Source organism: Ambystoma mexicanum, chromosome 8 (genome assembly GCF_040938575.1).
Source record: "Ambystoma mexicanum isolate Mex_15411 chromosome 8, UKY_AmexF1_1, whole genome shotgun sequence".
NCBI classification, from domain to species: domain Eukaryota; kingdom Metazoa; phylum Chordata; class Amphibia; order Caudata; family Ambystomatidae; genus Ambystoma; species Ambystoma mexicanum.
In genome coordinates this window covers 1,017,077,636-1,017,099,719 of record NC_090929.1, presented here as the reverse complement: position 1 = coordinate 1,017,099,719, position 22,084 = coordinate 1,017,077,636, and the positions used below count along the sequence as shown (strand labels likewise).

The following is a 22,084-nucleotide window of genomic DNA, read 5'->3' as shown; positions in this document are numbered from 1 at the left end:
TGCTCAGCCACAGCTACCAGGTAAATCTGGGTGGTACAGACTGCTACCAAGTGGGTTTACTGCTATACCTGTAGTCTTAAATCTTTTGCAGTGTTCCCCAAGGGAACTGCACAGGTTTCTGCCTAACAGTGGGGAACTGAGGTAAGGGCCTAGTGCATTCCTTTAATAGGACGATCAGTGTCAGGTCTGTTGTCAAGGAGTGGAGCGGTGAAATACGAGCAAGATAATGAGTAACACTGTGCCCCCTGTCGAAACGTTTTCCAAGCAGCTGACTCTGGATGAATATCTATCAAGACTGGAAATCTGGGGGGAGAAGAATCCATTGAAAGACCATTACTTGCAAGTAATTACTCCACCAAATGGCTTCTTGAAGGTACATTGGGCTGCCAATTTAGTGAATCTCTGCTGAAGCCAGAACAAAAAATGAGCTCTCACCAGCCTACCCTCTAAAACCAATGTAGTAAGATAACAATCGCCATAAGGCATGAATGGGGTGCCTGAGATGCACCCCTCCGACAGTGTCTTTTGGGCGACCTAATAGCGTATACATAATAAACTAGAAACGCCTAAAAAAAAATGGGGTGGGGCAAAAAGGGTAGGGGTTCCTTAACATGACAGCCGAGCCCCCAAAAATTGAAAAATGCCTTCATGCTGTTAACACGTGATGGATCTAAAATTGGTGCTTGCTGACACTGTAGCAGATGACTAAATACAGGGCCCGGTCCAATGTTAGATTTCATAATACAACTTTCTTGAAACATTTATCGATTTTATGTTGTGATGTTCATGGGTCTTGAACGTCATTTGCTGTGAAGCACAGGAAACTGGCACATTTTCTCTAACTTTTCTTTTCTTCTCCCTCTTATCCTTCTCACTCTCTTCTTCTCTCTCTCGACTCTATTTTCTGGCTTCTTTCAACTCTTTTCCTTACCCATTTAGGCAGGAGAGATTGGGTACCTAGATGAACATATTATGGTGCTGCACACAGAAATTGTGGAACTTCAGCGAAGTCCCTACGCCAGACGCCAAGGCGATGTTATGGAGAACCTGTAAGTATATTAAGTGAGCTTTGTAGGTTATGAACAAGCTGTCAAGTAGGAAGTTATGGCTGTCACGATGGAGGAAAGAAAAACCGATTGATCAGAAATGAAGGGTTGAGCTTGTCGGCTTGGTCTCCCAAGGGCTACACCCAACTTTTTACTTGTATTTATTAATATGAAAAATAATATAAGGAATTGCAAACCGCTCATGTGCATAATGAAGATTGCTTACTTTAGGTTAGTGTATAAAATTGCGAGTGTGTGTAATTTAATGTTAGGTTTGTTTTTGTTGTGATGGATTTTGTAGCAAACAAATTGTCGTAAACATGCACAGCATACATGGGTTACACGAGTTTATTCGGAGAACCCCACCAGCATGGCACCACTACAAACAGGTAAACAGCTGAGAGTCTTTTCAGTTTAGTACATTCTAAACTCCTGGTGTTCTGGAAGTACGCACCATGGGGAATATGGTTTGCCTCCAGAACCCACAAGCTCGGGTATTTTATTACTACATATCCCCCAATAAGGAAATGAAATGAAATGAAAACAAGTGTGGATGGGGAGTGCTGTTGCGCATCTGGCAAGATGTCCGTCTTCCTAGAGCTCAGTGCCATAGAACCTGTAATGGTCTCATTGCACCCACTTTACTGTAATCTATCAGCTCCTGACACTGGGTACTCTGTGCCGCAAGCCATATGATCTGCAGTGCGCTACCGGTGGTGGCTTCGCATGCTCGTCCTGTCCATACGGAGGAGCGGTCCCTGGGCTGTTGTGCTTGTCTTTTCCCTCTTCCCGCGATGTGACTGCGCTGTTGGATGGTTGCGGCCGACGGGCTTGCTCTAGAGGCAGCTCGCCTCCTGTTGATGCCAGTGTGATGCCAGTGTGTTGAGGAGTGCTGCTATTAGCCGTGTCGTCCTTGCTGAGCTGTGCCAGAACTACTGGATGGTGCAGCAGTGCGGTCACTGTGCTGCCTGGTCGCCTGTGTTCAGAGTTTGGCAGCGTCTGCCGTCCTCGGTTGTGCTGCAGCCTTGGTGCAACACGTGTTGTGAGGACCGTAGCAGGGCCTGCTGCTGTCTTGGGTGGGGATTCAGGCTCATGTTGTGTCAGCTAGGTGGATCTTGGAGTCGGCCTGGCCACACGCAGCTGCCACACACATCAAATGGAGTGGATCCCCTCACTCTCTGTTAGGGAGAATTCTCTGTTTAGGCTGAATTTCCTAACCTAGTGAGTGATTTTTGGGGGTTTATTTTTTTCTCCTGCCAAGTGAGACTCTTTTACCCTCACTCTTGGACATGATTTGAGTGTGTTTCTTTGAATTTAATGGGCTAGGGGGTCTTTTACTCCATAGGGATTCATGTGTTTTTGTGATGTGTGTTACACAGCACCCTCTGTGCAGTAACACAGGGGTGTCATAGTGACCCCCCAGTATAGACTCCATACCCTGGGACTGACTACTGTCTCCTAGGGCATGTAAAGTCACCATTGACTTTACTAGTCTTAAATTCTGAACAGAACCAGTACAAACCATCATAATGTGGACGTACTGGCTGGGGCAATTCGATTGCCCCAGGGTCTGTTAGTCGAGGGGGCACGTCTCCATCCCCCCTGATGGAGTTTTGGCTGGTGGCAGTGGATATTACTTTTTATATTCAACCGCGAATATTTTCCTATGGGATTTCCCATTGTTTTAGGCTACTATCTTTATTTAATTATTCAAGGTAGCCTCGAACATACCGCCGGTTTATTTAATTAATATTAATTCTCCGGTTGGTATTTTTTGCCAAAACTTGATTCTAAAATGGCGTTTGTGTTCTCTTCTGTGACTCCAACCCAAGTCGAGCCCTTTGTTCCACTTTTTGGCGGGCTTCTCCACAGAAGCCCTCAAAAGTGGTGCCACTCTGTATGGGGTACTTAGGAGGGGTGGAGGGAAATTTAGGCACCCTGGACTGAGTTGTCTAGGCAACTCAAGTCGCACTCCGTCCTGATTGGCCCAAGTGGTGAGCCAGCTGGCTCACCACTTAGCATGTTTGAGTGAACGCTAGGTTGAGTGAATGGGGGTTTGCTGCATAAAAGCAGGGCTTTGGGGACTGGAACTTCAGAAGTCGCCACAGGACCTAAGAATCCGACGAGGGAGAAGCTGAGCCGACCTGCCACAACAACACGACCGGTGGTGCCCTGCTGGACCGTCTCACCACTTTTCCCAACGACAGAGGAGATCTCCCGTCGGAGAGTCTTCTTCCTTTGACTGGTGGGGATAACCAGTTTCACCGTCTTTTCGCTTTCCCGACGTATCTCGTGGCCGCCTTGCCCGTGCTAAGCATGCCGGGAACCGGGATACCACGTTTTACCACGACCGCAAGATAAAGGTACCACCTTTTACCGGAAAACTCCGCGGCTGGTTTCTGCCCTGGTAGTGCAACGACCGGCATCTTTCCTCCACGTCGAAATCTTCTCTTCCCCTGGACGAGGACGCAACTTGCAACCACTACCAGGAACAACTGCCACCGCTGGAGGATCCTTCCCACTTAAGGTACAATGTCCCGCCTGGCTTCCCTTGCAACCGACTGTACGGGGTAGATTTAGCCCCCGGCTTTCGAACCTGGGTTAGCCTGGGACACCTTGGCTAAACATTTCTAAGCCTCTCTAAACTCTTTTCTGAACCCTCTGCAAGTCTTTCTAAGCCTAGTGTAACTGTGTGATCTTGGGCGCATTTGTGCTCTTCTCTCTCTAAGAGTGGGCCCAGCCTTTGGACTTTGGCTCACCAGTGACTTTTTGCTCTCTGCCTTGCTAATAGTGTTCCTGAATCGTAGAGTGGTGTAACCCTGCATATTCTGTCTTTTTGCCCTCCCTTTTTCACAACCTTAGTAGAGTGCAATCTAGTTAAGCGCTCACCTCTGTATGAAAATAAGTGGTGTCTTACTGTGATTTTCTAATAAGGGAAAAAGGGGTGTATATATCATAATAGTAACTGTGTTTAGAATATTTTACAATAAGAGTGCTGGAGTGTTTCAACTGTGTGTTTATAAATAAATAATTATATACTTTGATACCAAAGCTCTGGCCTATTGAGTATACTTTGCATACTGCCTAACTCTTCTTGAGGGAAGTCTGACTGCTCAGCCACAACTACCAGGTAAATCTGGGTGGTACACACTGCTACCAAGTGGGTTTACTGCTAACACCTGTAGTCTTAAATCTTTTGCACTGGTCCCTAAGGGATCTGCACAGGTTTCTGCCTAACACTCTCCCTGACTTTGTGGATCTGATGGTTTCTTCTGTTCCGCTTGGGGGATACAGAGCATTGCTGGGGCAACATCCCTTGCTGCCCGTGGCCTCTGATCTGGACATTTAGAGTGGTGCTATTTGTGCAATCATCCCTTGCATGCCTGTTGGGATCCACTGTGCTGTGTGATGAATCCTGTGGAGTCATCGCTGATCCCCAGCCAGCGATCTCCTCCCATGTGGCCAGGGGATGGCAGCCACTTTGTGATCCTGACCCTGGGTGTGGTATTATGAGGGAGGATCACATGGTAGGAGATGGCTGTCTGGGAAAGGTGGTGACCCCATTTGAAGGAACACAGTATTCTTCCCTTCCCAATGAAGAAGACTCAGTAATTCCTAAATTCCTGATGGCCTGTTGTCACTATGCAAATTGCAAAAGTTCAACGGGGCACCTGGTTAATGCCTTGACCTGCGCAGGTAGGTGCTATTATAACAAGGAACACAAATTAACAAGGAACACAAATGAGCAAGGGCATGAAGGTCTCAAACTAAACTGCAGTATACAGACTTCTCCGCAATTCTGTGTCCACCAATTCTGTTGAGACTAGTCCAGGATTCAGTTACTCTATTGTCAGCATTGAGACCCTTCATGACCTTGCTCATTTGTGTTCCTTGTTATAATTGTACCTAACTATGCAAATTGCTCCTGTTGTAAAACCCCCAAAAAACCCTTCCTGCAAAACATTCTAGGCAGAATACCATTCACACCTCATATATACATAACATTCATTTAATATCGCCTGTCTCTGATGTTTTTGTTCTAAACAAAAATCCTAAACACAATCCCCTTAGAAGTCACATAAATCCTATGGACTCCAACTCTCATAAAGCCTCAAGTACTGAGAACAGGAAGGAGGAGTTAATGTGGATTGAAGGAAACACCAAGCTGAACATGAGGGCTAGTTGTTGCAATGAAGCCCGAGTGCACGGACATTTAATAATGGCATCCGCATTCAAACAGGAGTCGGAGAAGAGAAGCTCAGAACGAAAGGAGAAGGAAGTAGAACCCAGGGAGAAAGCAGCAGCATGGGAACGGACCGTGCTGGAGAAGGCAGGCTCTTCCAATCTGCTGCTTGCAGCATTACCTACCGGCGTGGCGCGAGGCCCAAGGAGAGACAGAAGGCACAGCGGGAGAATGGCTGATGAGCTGGCTGCAACAGCAGAGCTACGGGGAGCGTGGTTGTGCCAAGAAGCAGCAGTCTCACTGGAGGGTGAAGGCAGAGCTGGCATGAGAGCTGGGAGGTGGTCTGCAGAGCGGGAATTGCCGTCCCTTAGTAAAAGCTTCACCGCAGCAATGTGCCACCGGTCGGGAACGCTACCTGACACAGGTGAGTCGGCCCAGAGATGTTGGGGATCCTGGGGCGTACCAACAGGCATGTGAGCAATTAAGAACTTGTTTAGAATACCAAGCAAGTAGAATACAACAGCATTTGCACAAATCCTAATGGAGATGTCAATATGGGAAAGGTTGGAGCAAGTATTACCACAAGCAAATGAATACTAGTGCAGAAGTTAAGACAGAAGTTGAAAAAGTCGCCATATGAGATATCAATGTTGGGAAAGTTGGAACAAGTAGTACATCAAGTCAATGAAGTATAGACAGTTAATGAATACAACTGTGCTATACTGAAAGACAGTGAAAACATTAAAAGAAGTCCTGGTTAAAGAACCACATCAGGAAGCAAACATTTTGGGAGGAGGATACCTGGCAGGAGAGTATAAAAGGGGATCTAAGAACCAGATGCAAGGAATCAGTCAAACGCCAGGCAAGTTGAAGCTAAACAAGTATGTTAACATTGTGGGAAGATGCGTGGGGGATCTGATGAACCTACTAAAGGATTCCTGGTAGGGGAGTATACCAGGAAGTCCACTAAAGTCATAGAAAGAGCTTGCTTACTTTTGCATGATACATGGTAAAACTAGTGTACCCGAGACTCTAAAAATAAAAAAAGGCAAGTGGAATGTGAACAAAGACCCTTTTCCTGTTCAAATCAGAATACCTGGCAGAAGGATATAAGCAGAAACCTAAAGAGCTCGCAGGAGGATTTCCGATGGACAAATATATCAGGTGGTCCGTTAAAATATCAGAGGTTTATAAGAGAACCCTAGATGGAACATCTCCTTGTGAATAAAACCCCTTTGGTTTGTGAACTCACTGCAAAGAAACCTAGAAAGAGCTGAATGGTGTGGGACATATTGTGTGTACAGAAACTTCCTGAATCAGATATAAACAACCAAAGACACTGTTGCTTGAAAGAGACACTTTTGCCATCCTTAAGAAGAAGTTGTTTGAAAGAGACACTTTTGACATCCTACTTGAGACATCCAGGGGAAGGGAACCACCCTCTGGATCCAAGGACTTCTCTTTGGAAGAGACTATTATTGTTGGATGTATCCATTTGCTTGAATTGCGAACACTTTTTGCCAGACCTAAGTCAGAGAAATGTTCCTTACAACCGCTTTAGGATAGGGACAGAGCGACCTTAATCCAACCCTTCTATTTTAATAAAGATGTCTAATGTTGAAAACATTACAACTTTGTGTGCGCCTCTCATTTCTGACCCCTCACAGCTGTATACCCCTTTAAATGTTGCATTCCAGGCTATCTGGGGGGTTGAGTCTTTTACATGCACTGTTGGCTTCATTTTGGGTCCCCTCACACAGGGTGATGTGGTGCTGGAGTGACCTGGTCCCTCTTTGCTGGACGTTGAGACTCCTTGTGCCTGATTGGTGTAGTCTGGCAGGCTTACTACCCCCTGGCGATATGACTAAGGGCGTGGGGAAAGAAAACAAGGCTGCATGGAAGCCTTTGTGAGGGCTACACTGAAAACCCTGTGTGAGGTGATGGATACGACAGGAACTGACCAACCTGCAACCTCGCCAGGGGGGGGGTCTGAAATCGAAAATATGATGCTGTGTGTATAGGACAGTTGTTTTGCAGTTAACGTTAAGCTGGATGACATCCCCGCAACATCAATTCCATCAAATAATGGCTTTGAAAGACTGATTTAAGAATGGCAGAGGTAAGGATGAGTGCAGTGAAGATGTTGTGGGGTTTCTGAAGTCTATTTCTGCACTCACTGCACAAGTTCGAGAAGCCCTTAAGGTTGATTAATTGGAATCCAGATCACACTGCAACAATATACACATTGTGGGCATCCCAGTGGACAACATCAAGGGGGACATGGAGTCCTTTGTTGAGAGCACCTTGCTATTGATTCTGGATAGCCCTAAGCTGTCCCCGAACTTCATGGTGAAACAGGCCCACAGGCCTCTAGCCTCGAAACCAAAGCCCAGAGCTCCCTTGAGGCAGATTATTGCCCGTTTGCACAATTATAGGGACAGAGATTCTATCCTTCGGTCTGCGAGGGAGAAAGGGGACCTGGTCCTTTGCTCTAGCAGAGTTCTTCTCTATCCGGATTTCTCTGTAGTGGTACAGCAGGAACGGAAAACCTTCATAGGCGTGAAGAAACTGCTGCGTGAGAAGGGTGTTAAATATGCGATGCTGTTCACTGTGAAAATACGAATTGGAATGAATCAGAAGATGTACTTCTTCACCTTGCCAGAGGAGGCGATGGCCTTCATCAAGGCCAATCTTGGGTCTCCTGTTGTGTCTTGCTGCTCCACCCACAATATGACTCGACCGCCTTAGATCGTTTAAATTGTATGCTTTAATGCTCTCATACTGGTTTGATGTCCAAGTCTGAGATATGGAGCTGTAATATGTTTTGCAAAACCTCACCTGGTTAGGGTGCTTTGGTTACTTATCCTTAATTACCTTTGGTTTCATATGACTGTTAGGAAGGTTCTGCGTTGGGCCGCATGTTGGCCAACGTCCATGTAGAGTTGTAAGTTTTTGTTAGCTTTTTGGGAATGGGATTGCACTGCCTCAGTTCATATGGTGGTGAGGTTAGGGGAGGGATGTTTAAAGGTAAAATCATACATGGCTGCCTACACGTGCAGGAATTGTACACACGCTTTTCATCGCAGGCACTATACAGGGTGATTTATAGGAGGGGGTGACGTGGTTCTTGGTAATTGCACAGTTGTGGATAGATGGTTGCGATTACATGCTGGAGTTGGAATATTAGGGTTCTGAGGAACTTGTCAAGACGCGCAGAAAGCTTTCACATATGGAGCTACATGGGGCAAAAATACTTTTCCTGCAGGAAACTGATGGTGCCAGTACTGTGGGGTGTGGGTTTTAACACCATATTTGACAACGCTTGTCCAACTCTGCCCGCATAGTTATAGACAGATGGTTAATATGAACCTCTTCGACTTATGGAGAGTACTGCACCCTGTAGCCAGGGAATATACATTCTATTCCTTGGTGCCCAACTCCTTCCTGATAGATCTGTGGCTGGTGTCATCCTCTCTTGGGCGGTATATCTTTGTCCCAAATACTTCCCAGGACCTACTTGGATCACTCTCCTGTGGTAGTGTCCTTGTGCCTCACTGATTTCTCGGTGCTTCTCAAAATTGGAGGTTCAAGCCACTGGCATTACAGGACATTGTATAGGAGTCTAATATCCATCCGTGGGAGCATAAAGTTCTTTTTCGACACTAATACTGGCTCGGTGGCTCGGATAGGCACTCTGGTAAGCATTGAAGGTATGTATATATATATATACATATATATTTCTGAGGCTTGTGGAATCTGCTTAGATCACATGCTGTGCATAGGCCGACATCTAGTGGAAGCTGCGGAGTATTAGTTTGTTTTTCGAAACTCGAAAATGGGTGTCGACACAGGGCGTACCAGTAATACTATCCCTAGTGTGACGTCCACTGTACCCATGATCCCTCACGTGTCTAGGACCCTCAGATTGTTTTTTTCCGCCATACTGGTCGGAAGCATCCCACAGAGTTCCCTAGCCTTATCCATAATTTTGCAAAAATATCGTTATATATCGCCATTCCTCCACCCCATTTCTCGACCCCAACGTCGAGTCACCGAAATTCCACACTCGACGCCGGCCCGGAGAAGAAATCGACCGCTGCACGACGGACTTGGGCCTCGGAAGGCCTCTGGCCTCGGCCCGGGCCTTGGAAGGCCTCTAGCCTCGGCCCTGCAAGTAGGGCAAGTAGGGGGTGGTACATACCCTACACTCTTAAATATATAGGTACATTGTTATATATTCCTACACTCATTAGCCCGCTGCCACAGGCTGTGTATGGAGGGTACCCCTTTCCAATTTTGCCCCAAGTACCCTTGGGTTGACAGACAAGCCACGTGCAACCTCTGCTTGCCGAGGGACCACTCCGAGGCGAACTGCAGAGCGTGTAGTAGGTTTAAACCGAAAACACTAAAGGACTGTTCGATCAAGCGTTTGGCCCACCACGCCAGGTGTCAAGAGGCCATGGCAGCAGAGGGCAGCTTCAGCGATGGCAGCGACGCCGTGCTTTCGGACGGGGAGGGCAACGTGGCGTCGAGAGACAGCCAAGCCCAAGTCCCTGACCTCGGAAGGTCGTCCGGCAGGGTGGCTCTGGGGAAAACCTCCGGCGACACAAGTGCTACCCACAGCACTTCCACCAAACACACAAAGTCCCACCGAGACTCGACACACACGTCGAGTTCTCGGAAAGAGGCACACAGAGAACGGTCCACCGAATCGGTGTCCTCTGGGCGTTCTCGATCTTGATCGCCGCATGACTCCAGGCAGCCATCCACTATTGCCAAGAGTGCCTCGCTCCCTAAGGTAACGGAGGTTCGATCGTCGGAAGACGAAGCTGGCCTCTATCCCCAGGCCGCACTCCAGGAGTCTGCGCCAGCAGACCGCGTAATGGCTGTTCCCCAGACCCAACCTCCACACTCGAGAGATAGGGACACTACCCCCGAACCTCGACGCCAGACGTCGGAAAGCTGCGAAGGGGCAAAAAAACAGGAAAAACACTCTTCTACCCACGGGGAGGGGGGAAAACAACAAAAGAAGCAGTCTCTGCCTTCTTCCACACCTGAGAAGCAGTCAGACAGGTCACAGTCTACTACTCCACAAAAACAGACAAGTCTCAGTCTTCTGTCATCCTAAAGACCCCTGCACAAACCAATAGGTCTAGTGAGGATAAAACAGGGAAACTCTCCCAGGAGAGAGTCATTCCCAGCTCAGGAGAATGGTCTAGTGACGACATAGACAGAGTTATGTCAAGGATGCCATCATTGGCAGACTTCTATGCCAAGAATCCTGAGCACTTCCTCTCATATACCCCCGACGGGGCATTACCCTCAGGCTCTAGGGACCCAATACCCCCAAGTAAGAAGTCCCGGGTTGAAGCACCAACACGGTCTTCGGACCCTTTCTGTATACAGCCCTACACTCAATATCATGAAGATCCACCTTTTAGTGAGGATCCTGATTTGGGCATGTTGGAAGACCAAACTGGGACTGGCTACTATGGGGATGATGAGGACCAAGAGGAGGAAGAGGACGACCCAGGAACCTACAGGGTAGATTCCCCAGTAGACAAAGATCCCCCGGTTACTGACTTCCCTGTCGACAACCAACCTCTCTTGAATGAAGTTTAGTCCAGAGCGGCAGAACACTTCCACATTGACACCCAGGGAGCACAAGAAGAGAGGGACTTTGCCGAGGAGTTAGTGGAAGAAAGGAGACCTGTTGCCCAGGCCATACCTATCCTTAAATCAATACAAAGGAGGATAGACCCTTCACTTGTAAATCCCAACCTCACCAGGGCAGTAAACCCCAGGATCTAAAAGCTTTTCAGGGCAGCCCAATCGGACCTGCTCTACATAAAGGGGCATCTGAAACCGGACTCCCTGGTAGTTACGAACACCCGAAAGAGGGTGGGGGGGGGGAACACCCCTGTCATCATCCGAAGCTCCTCCCGACAAGGAGAGCAAGACGATTTATGGCTTGGGTAGGAAGGTAGCCTCCACTTCTGCCTACCAGGCAAGGATTGCCAACTCCACCACCCTACTGGCGAGTTACAACTGCCACCAGTGGGAAGAATTCGTGGCACTCATAGACTCCGCCTCAGAACCCTTAAAGAGCCAATTGGCACGAGTTGCGTCGGAGGGAAGAGCCGTGTCCGGTTGCATCTTAAAAGCAACCTTTGATGCCGCGGATAACGCCGGCAGATTGATAGCAGAAAGCACTGTTATCAAAAGACATGCTTGGTTACGGCAATCTGGGTTCAAACCGAGACCCAAGCATTGTTGATAGATAAACCGGTGGAGCCGGATCTATTGTTTGGAAAGGCGGTAGAGGATGCGCTGAAAAATGCCAAGGATGAGTACAAGACTCTCAAATCCCTGGGCCAATTAACCAACAAACCCCCGAATCAAAGAGGGAATGTCAATTTTCATCGCCCACGCGGACAAAATTCCCAGAGAGGATCTAACTTTTCCCAGGGGCAGGGTACACAATGGAACAACAACCAGCAGTCTACCCAGGGTTATGGCAGGGGTAATAAGAGAGGACGTGGTAAAGGTAGAGGCAGCCCCAGTAGAGGCCGCGGCACGCCTCCACCAAAACAGTGACGTTCCGTTCAGGGTCCCTTTTCACGCATCCCCAGTAGGGGGACGGATTGCCAACTTTTCATCCTTCACAGGATACTGCATAGAACTGTTAGAGCGTCCCCAAAATCACCCTCCACGACAAAAAATACATTCATTGGACCACCAGAAGATCCTCCTCGAAGAGATCGTCAATCTTCTAGCAAAGGACGCGATAGAACTCGTCCCGGGATACCAGGTAAACAAGGGTATTTATTCAACTTACTTCCTTGTGCCAAAAAAAAGATTTGACAATGCGCCCAGTATTGGACTTGCGGCCTGCAAACAAGTATGTCAAGCCCCAAAAATTTCACATGACTACTCTCCAAGACGTAATCCCCCTCCTAAAAAAGGGGGTTTACATGGCAACATTGGACATGAAAGATGCCTATTTTCATATTTCCATGTTCCCAGCGCACAGAAAGTACTTGCGCTTCAAGGTGGACAGTCAGCACTACCAGTTCAAGGTACTGCCCTTCGGGATAGCCTCGGCTCCAAGGGTGTTCACCAAGGTACTGGCGGTGGCGGCGGCACACCTACACAGGGAGGCAATCCCAGTGTACCCTTAACTGGACGACTGGCTCATCACGGGGGAGACCCCAGTAATTTGCAGAACAAACATTCAAAGAACGATTGACCTCCTCTTCAAATGAGGTTTCTCCATAAACGAGAAAAAGTCAAGTCTGGTGCCAAGCACCTGCAGTTTCTAGGAGCTGTCCTAAACACTCAAGAGGGGTTGGCCTTTCCATCAGAGGAAAGAATTCGGAATATCCTGCTGCAAATTCCGCAATATCAGGCTGGTCGCCAGATAACGGTAAGCAAAGCAATGCGCTTGCTGTGCATGATGGCGTCATGTATTTACCTGGTCCCCCACGCGCACCTGCGACCCATGCAAGAATGGTTGGCGAAACAGTGGTCTCAGGCAAGTGGTCAGTGGGACCATCTAGTGGTCGTTTGGCCAACACTTGTACAAAACCTTCACTGGTGGACAAGAGAGAATCTGTCCAAGGGGAAACCCTTTTACGATCCCGAGATACAGGCGCTAGTCACAACAGACGCATGCCTGACAGGGTGTGGAGCACACCATCTACACCACACAGCTCAGGGTCTCTGGTCTCACTCAGTCGCCAAGAATCATATCAACCTGCTAGAGCTTCTGGCAGTATTCAGAGCGCTTCAAGCGTTCAAGCCCTACCTGTTGAACCGGTCAGTGCAGATCCTGACGGACAACAGCCATGTTTTACCTGAACAAACAAGGAGGGACTCGTTCGCCAAATCTGTCCAAGCTTGCCCAGAAAATGTGGATATGGGCACTAAGACGGAACATCTTCCTGTCATCTCAACATATTCTCTGGCGGATGCTTTGAGCAGAGATCCCCTCCCAGAGGAACACGAATGGTGTCTACACAGAGAAGTCGTAGAAGATATCTTCTGTCAGTGGGGTTTCCCCACTATAGACCTATTTGCCACAAGCGAAAACAGACGGTGCCCAGGATTCGCATCCAGGTTCCCCCAACCAGACTCCCAGGGGAACGCCCTGTGGATGAACTGGTCAGGGATGTTTGCGTACGCTTTTCCACCAACACCTCTCATCAGGAAGGTGGTCAACAAGATGAACAGAGAATCGATGATGCTCGTCCTAGTTGCTCCCATGTGGGTGAGACAACTGTGGTTCCCACACTTACGCAGACTAGCGGTGTGCGAACCCATCAAACTCCCGGGCTGGTACACCCTACTGTCCCAGCACCAGGGTCACAAAGTGCATCCTCAACCCAACTCAATGAACCTGGCAGCATGTCTCCTGAGGTCATAGAGTTTGGACATCTCAATTTACCACAGAAATGTATGGACATCCTAAAAGAATCTAGGAAGCCAAACACGAGGCACTGCTACTTTGACAAATGGAAAAGATTTGTTATCTGGAGCCAGAATAAGAAAATCAACCCAGTTAATTGCACTCCTTCCACAATTGTCACATACATGCTCCACCTGCTAGACGCAGGGTTGGTTTTTAACTTGCTAAAGGTACACCTGGCAGCTCTGTCAGCATACACCACCTCCCATAGCAAGGTGTCGTGGTGAAAAGTACCAGTGGTTAAAGCCTTCATGGAAGAAGTAAAGAGACTTCACCCTCCAATTTCAAACCCACCACCAGGTGGGACCTTAACGTGGTGCTATCTAAACTCATGGGGCCCCCATTCGAGCCCATGCATAAAAACAGTCTCAAACACCTGACTTATAAGACGGCCTTCTTAGTAGCAATTACATCTATAAGAAGGGTCAGTGAAGTTCAGGCTCTGTCAGTGCAGGATCCTTTCTTTACAGTTCATAAAGATAAACTGGTTTTACGTACACACCCTAGGTTCTCGCCTAAGTTTATTTCTAAATTCCACGTGAACCAGTCCATCGAGCTTCCGGCTTTCTTCCAAGACCCACAGAGCTCGGCTGAGGTGAAACTACACACCCTAGATGTGCGCAGGGCGGTCCTATACTATGTAAACAAAACCAGACCGCTAAGGAAAACAGACCAACTGTTCGTCTCCGTAGCTACAGGCAAAGAGGGAGATTGCGTCTCTAAAGGTGCCATCTCTAAGTGGAATGTTAACTGTATCCAGCTGTGTTACTCCCTTTCTGAAAACATTTTGCCAAGAGCCCACTCTACAAGAGGCATTGGGGCCACTCTGGCTTTCATTGCAAATGTACCCCTTCACACCATTTGCAAAGCATCTACTTGGAGCTCTATTCACACTTTTACTCAGCACTGCTGCATTGACACCCATTCCAAGACAGTTAATCAAGTGGGACAAGCTGTTCTAAGACATTTATTTGCTCATGACCCTTCTCACATCCCACCTCCTTCTAACACTACTCGCTAATCTATGCACAGCATGTGAACTAAGCAGATTCCACAAGCCTCAGAAGGGATACATTACTCACCGTAATCGTATTTCTGATGCTTGTATCTGCTTAGATTCACAGGCGACCCACCCTTCCTCCCCTCTGAGAGAAAGCGCATGGATGCTTGTAGTCTTATCTTTCTATCTATCTGCTTGGATTATCTGTACTCGCGCTACTCCTCATGCTACCTCATGTCAGAAAAAATACAATCTGAGGGTCCTAGACGGGTGAGGGATCTTGGGTACAGTGGACGTCACACTAGGGATAGTATTACTGGCACGCCCTGTGTCGACGCCCATTTTCGAGTTTCGAAAAACAAACTGTAATACTCCGCAGCTTCCACTAGATGTCGGCCTATGCACAGCATGTGAATCTAAGCAGATACAAGCATGAGAAATACGATTACGGTGAGTAATGTATCCCATATTTATTCCCATATATATTTCTGAGGCGTGGAATCTGCTTAAATCACATGCTGTGCATAGGCTGACATATAGTGGAAGTTGCAGAGTATTAGTTTGTTTTTCGAAACCCAAAAAGGGCTGTTGAACTAGGGCGTTCCAGTAATACTATCCCTAGTGTGACGTCCACTGTACCCATGATCCCTCACGCGTGTAGGACCCTCATATTTTCCGCCATACTAGTCGGACGCATGTTGCCTTGGCATTTGCCAATTATACTAAAATTATTGTTAAAACTTCCCGGTTCTTTCCACCCTACGCCGAAGATCGACGCCGGTGAAGATCGAGGAAACCAGCCGTCGAAACTCCACGACGGACCATGTGCCTTGGAAGGCCTCTTGCCTTGGCCCTGTACAAGTAGGGAGAGTGGGGGGTGGTCATACAAGCTCCCACATTTATTTCCTACATATAGACACCCGCTGCCAAATTGATACATATGGAGAGTACTCCTTTCAAATTCTGACCTATTCGCCATAAGTGAAAACAGGCAATGCCCAGACTTCGCATCCAGGTTCCCCCACCCAGGCTCTAAGGGGGACGCCCTATGGATGAATTGGTCAGGGATGTTTGCCTGCGCTTTTCCACCAACCCCTCTGATGAGGAAGGTGGTCAACAAGATCCACAGGGAACCGATGACGCTCATCCTAGTTGCTCCTATGTGGGCGAGACAACCATGGTACCCACACCTGCGCAAATTGGCGGTGTGCGACCCCCATCTAACTACCGTGCCGGTACAACCTACTCTCCCAGCACGAGGGCCTAACAGTGCATCCTCAGCCCAACTCAATGAACTTGGCAGCATGGCTCCTGAAGTCCTAGAGTTCGGACATCTCAATTTACCCCAGAGACAAATGACATACTATGACAAATGGAAACGATTCGTTATTTGGTGCCAGAATCAGCAAGTCAACCCAGTTGATTGTACTCCTTCTAATGTCGTCACCCATATGCACCACCTATTGGATGCAGGGTTAGTGTTTAACTCACTTAAAGTGCACCTGGCAGCTTTATCAGCCTACACTACTTCCTATAACAAGGTGTCATGGTGGAAAGTGCCAGTTGTCAAAGCATTTATGCAAGGGGTAAAGAGACTCCACTCTCCAATTTCTAACCCACCACCAGGTTGGGACCTTAATATGGTACTTGCTAAGCTCATGGGACCCCTCTTTGAGCCCATGCACAAATCTAGTCTCAAACACTTGACTTATAAAACTGCCTTCTTAGTAGCCATCACATCCATAAAAAGGGTCGGTGAAATTCAAGCTCTGTCAGTGCAGGATCCTTTCTTTACTGTTCATAAGGATAAACTGGTTTTACGCACTTACCCTAGGTTCTCATTTAACTTAATTTCCAAATTCCATGTTAAACAGTCCATTGCGCTACCGGCCTTCTTCCCGGAACCCAAAAGCTCTGCTGAGGTCAAACTCCACACACTAGATGTGAAGTGGGCGATCCTCTACTATGTAGTCAAGACCAGGCCGCTAAGAACGACAGATCAACTGTTGGTCTCTGTAGCTCCAGGCAGAGAGGGAGATTGTGTCTCTAAGAATGCCATCTCTAAGTGGATAGTCAGATGTATCCAACTGTGTTATTCACTTTCATATAAAACACTGCCTTTTTACGCCGAGGGCCCACTCTACAAGAGGTACTGGAGCCACTCTGGCTTTCATTGCAAATGTACCCCTTGACACCATTTGCAAAGCAGCTACATGGAGCTCTATTCCCACCTTTACTCAGCACTACTGCATTGACACTCATTCCAAGACAGATACTCAAGTGGGACAAGCGGTTCTAAGACATTTGTTCGCTCATGACCCTTCTCACATCCCACCTCCTTCTTCTAACACTGCTCGCTAATCTATGCACAGCATGTGATCTAAGCAGATTCCACAATCCTCAGAAGGGATACATTACTCACCGTAATCGTATTTCTGATGCTTGTATCTGCTTAGAGTCACATGCGCCAGCCCTTCCTCCCCTCTGAGAGAAGGCGCATGGATGCTTGTTGTCTTATCTATCTCATCTGCTTGGATACTCTGTACTCGTGCTACTCCTCATGCTACCTCATGGCAGAAAAAATACAATCTTGGGGACTTACACGCGTGAGGGATCATGGGTACAGTGGACGTCACACTAGGGATAGTATTACTTGCACGCCCTAGTGCGACGCCTCTTTTCTTGTTTCGAAAAACTAACTGTAATACTCCACAGCTTCCACTAGATGTCGGCCAATGCACAGCATGTGAATCTAAGCAGATACAAGCATCAGGAATACGATTACGGTGAGTAATGTATCCCATATATGCAGCATTGCCATGTCTAGTGAAGTCTTGAGGGTCATTAGGAACTGTGAGGAGACGCTCTGTTTACTTGAAATTAGCCAGAGGGCGCATACCTCTACTACAGCTTATGCACACGTTAGCGATGCTATTGATGAATTCCGGCACAATGGGGAGAGGAAAACTGAAGTTCTTTGATGTCCCGGTGGTGGCAAGGCTGTATAGTGAGGGAGAGCGACCGGGAAAGCAATTGGTGTGGGCTGTACGACAAGAAAGCGGGAGCACTTGGATCCCATTAATTAGAGATGCCGCCGGCAACAAGGTCTATAGGGGCAGGGACATTAACACTGTGTTCTAGGAGTTCTATAGTAGGTTACACAAGCAGGATGACAATAGTTCACTGGAGGATATTGAGGCATTTTGGATGGCCAGCCCCTGACTCAACTGTCACCAGAGGCCAGGACTCAACTAGATGCTTCATTGACCGTAGAGGAGATTATCCATGCAATAGATGCCCTTCCAGCTGGAAAGGCACCTGGCTCCAATGGCTACTGGATTCCTCCCAGACTCTTTGCATGAGGCCACCATCACTGTTCTTTTTAAGCCACATAAAGAAGCGGAAGACTGTAGCTCTTATAGACCATTGTCACTTTAACCTTAACGTCAAGGTGTTTGCCAAGGGGTTGGCTTCTCGTTTGATGCCTCTGATGACGCATATGATGGACCCGGATCAGTCGGGTTTCATTCCGAGCCGCTCCACTTCACTCTATATACAGTGTTTTTTCAATAAATTGTCACTAATAGATCCCAAATCCCAGGCGATAGCGGCGTCGCTGGACGTCCAAAAAGCTTTAGACTTTTTGTCATGGCAGTATTTATAAACTGTCTTGACGAAATGTGGATTCAGAACAGATTTCGCATTTTACTTTAGGCTGCTGTACATGACATCAATGGCTAGGGTCATCACTAATGGGTTATCAGAAACTAAATCTATTGGCAGGGGTACGCGTCAAGGGTGCCCTCTGCCCCCATTACTATTTTCTATAGCTATAGATCCCCTGGTGAATATCATCCAGCTCTGTCATTCCCACAAGGGGGTTCGGATAGCGGACACCACAGAAATTATCTCTGTATATGCAGACAACGCCATCTTATTTGTGCGCAAACCCCAAATGCATCTAGACCCCATCATGCAGGATGTTCTACAATTTTGGGGGCATTCTGGACTTCATATAAATTGTACTAAGTCAGCATTGTTCCCTTAATGGAAGCTACAATTAAACCTACCAATTTGGTAGTTTTTGCATGGGCCCTGCACACAACACGTTATCTTAGTATTGACATCTCTACATGCGCTCTGACTCTACATAGTTGCAACTTCGGTAGTTATGTGGCCCACCTGTTGAATAAGCTGCAGCAATGGGCGGAATTACCATCAACTTTGGCAGGTAAAATCACGCTCTTAAAAATGGCTCTCCTCCCAAAGCTGCTTTACCTTTTTCTAAATGTGCCATTATGGATGTGCCGCCTGTTAGTCAAAGAACTTGAATCGGAAGTAATTACCTTACTGTGTCACTCAGGGGCAGTGCGGCTCAAATGGTCCACCTTGACCAGGCCGTACGAGGCTGGAGGTTTGCAGCGCCAGACTTGAAAGCATACTGGTTGGCGGCACAGGCCCCTTTCGCCATTTACTTGTTTGGGAGGGAAGATGGGTATCTGCGTGTTAAAATTGAGACATGCCACTGGAGGCACCAATATTATATCCTTTCTGAGGGATATGCGAATGAGTGCTGATTCGACCCAATGGGTGTAACCTTGCTGCACGGAGGAAAATCTGGTGGTCATATGGTGTTGCTTAACTTTATAGCACGACCATTCCCAGGGGTGTGAGCCTGGTGCTCATGGCGTGAGGAAGCAGGAACGCCAAGCTCCGGCCGAGTTGCTGTAACCCAATCCTGCAGTGGTGGCTGCAGAGCACTACGATCCCAAAAGGACTGATCAGCATGAAGCTGCAGCGTTACCCAAGCCATACAGGGCAACCCCCAGAAAAATCATATAAGAGTACCGGGAGAAAATCAATTCGTGCCCCGACCCCCTCTCCCTTAGTGCGAAACACAAGATGGCGGACGCTATCTAATCCAGCATCACTAGGTGGAGGCCAGCAGCCCGCTGCCGGAGTACTGCAGTGCAGGACTCCTAATCGCGTAAAGCCACCCGCCAAAGGCGCGAAGCTGCGGAGAGGAGACAGGTAAGGCGCCCAACACACTACACCCGAGCCTTACACCAACGCCAGCAGGAAGCGCGAGCCACCTAAGAGACCCAAGCGGAGGACAGCCAACAAGCAGGAAGAAAGAATCGCACGCAAAGTCGGGTAGAGGCTCCCCACGACAGCCGCCTCTACAAGCGAGGAACCGCTGCAACACAGCGAGAAGCAGGAAAGATCCTAACTGACAAAACTCCGTCCAGGCGGGCGAAGCGGGAGTGCAACGAGAGACGGACTGCCCACCCCCCCTTCTCCCTAGGACATCGCCAAAGGGCGGGGAGACCCGGCGTGAGGCGCAAGGCCCCAGCAGCAGACCAGCAGCAAGGTTAGTCGGGGCGACGGGGGGCGACAGGGGAGTCGCGGTGTCATTAAACACCAACAGTGGACCACACAGATACACGGCACTCAGGCCGGCACACAGAGGCACTACCACCAGGTAACTCAACTGAGAACACTGAAAAACTTTAAACGCTAGCCCCATCCCCACATGCCCTCACACCCCCAAGAAACGCTCCACATTGAACCGCTGCGCATCTGCTTCCAACAAACACTGCGCCTCAACAGTAGGGAGGATAGCACTATACGACCTGGACCTGGCGACCTCTATTCAATAATCACCATAACTTTCAATGCTCGCTCCTAAAGACTCTCTCAAGCCCAAGGGCATTAATGACATTCCCCCCATAACATAACCAAGGGGTGCATCGGAGATCCACCCTACAACCTAAACAATTATAAGCAACCTGAAGGCATAAACCGCGAGCTGCAAAACCCACTGAAACTGAAAAGCACGACAGGACCCTAAGACACTCCCCACGGACCACCTAAAACAAGGGGCAACAACACAATGTCCTCCTCCAGGAACAAAGGGAAGTCCTCCACGTTGGACACCTTCATCACCACTAAGCCACAGGCCACGACACACACCTCAACCCCCGACACCGAAAGCAACCAGAAGACTGAGGGGGATGGCAAAGACAATCAAGTACTTGAGGCCATAGCCGCAGTAAAGACATTTATAGACACTAAAATAGAAGAAGTATAGTCTGACATGCAGTTTATGCGCCAGGATGCCCGAAACCTCGCTGAGAGAGTCACCATAGCCGAAACGGCCCTCCAAGAAACAACCGAGGATACCACAGACCTCAAGGCCCGAATGACCGAACTGGAGAAAAAAGTGATCACGCTAGAGTCCCGATGCGAAGAGGCTGAAGGGCGCGCAAGGCACAGTAACATATGGATACTCGGAGTACCCGAAGGCACGGAGGGACCAAACCCAACATCCTACATTGAAACCCTGATACAGCAGGAAATAGAAGCAGGTCAACTCACACAGGGTTTCGCCGTGGAAAGGGCACATAGATCTCTCCAGAAGAAACCACCGCCGGGCTCATAGCCCCGCCCAATAATTGCGCACTCAACTTTCAGGACAGAGAAACCATATTAAAATACTCCAGGGAAGGGGGGTGATAGAACGAGATAAATCCAAGATCGCCATCTACCCCGACTATACGCCTTTGGTGCAAAGAGCGAGAAATTCATTTGTCCCAATTAAAGCCAGGCTCAGACAACTAAACTTAAAATACATGCTACTATATCCATCCAGGCTGAAGGTGATATATAAGGGCCGTGCAAAATTCTTGGAAACCCCAGCTGCTGCCATCATGTGGATGGAGCACAACAATCTTGCAGAAGGAGGAGAGACACCCAACCCAAAGATCCCGGAGCTAAAGTAACGAAACGACAAATAACTGCATTCACATCCCAGTCTTCAACCACAAACTCAGACGAAAACATAGAAGCGACAAGGACACCAAGCAGCCAAAAAACAGCGAAATGGTTATGCAACTCGCCCGGCCTCCTCTGCGGAGCACACAGCACCAACCCACAAACAAAACAGTGCAGGCCTGTTGCCAGCACGACCATGCTTGTTCTCGAAACCCAGGATAGGAACAGACGGTGCGAGGGCACCTGAGCACCGCGACGGAAACGCACTCGCTGGGCTCACCAGTTATAGTTATGTTTTTTATTTTGTTTGTAACACAGCCCTTGACCTAAGAACGACAAAACAAACGATAAAGACAAACAGTGTTGTACACGGATCCAGAGAAGAAGGTGGATCAGGAGAGGGAGCCGGGAACCAGAAAAGGCAGCTAACCCAAAAACCCAATCGGGCCGAGACACAAAAATCCCCAGGAACCAACAATGTCAGCACAATTTAGGGTGATGACATAGAATGTGAGAGGAATGGGGACATATTTAAGGAGGAACAGAATCCAATCCTTTTTGCGAAGGAAAAAGATTTCCATCGCACTACTCCAAGAGACCCATCTAACGGCGGA

The 22,084-nt window shown here is 48.2% G+C and overlaps 1 protein-coding gene across 1 annotated transcript in view; it reads left to right on the top strand.

The window, feature by feature from the left end:
- The window catches only part of LOC138472665 (inhibitor of nuclear factor kappa-B kinase subunit alpha-like), a 1,781,717-nt gene that overhangs the window by 1,314,082 nt on the left and 445,551 nt on the right, over nt 1–22,084 (top strand). The window contains exon 15 of the mRNA XM_069610956.1: nt 940–1,049. Within this exon, the coding sequence (XP_069467057.1) occupies nt 940–1,049 (110 nt within the window). The remainder of the gene's footprint in view (nt 1–939; nt 1,050–22,084) is intronic.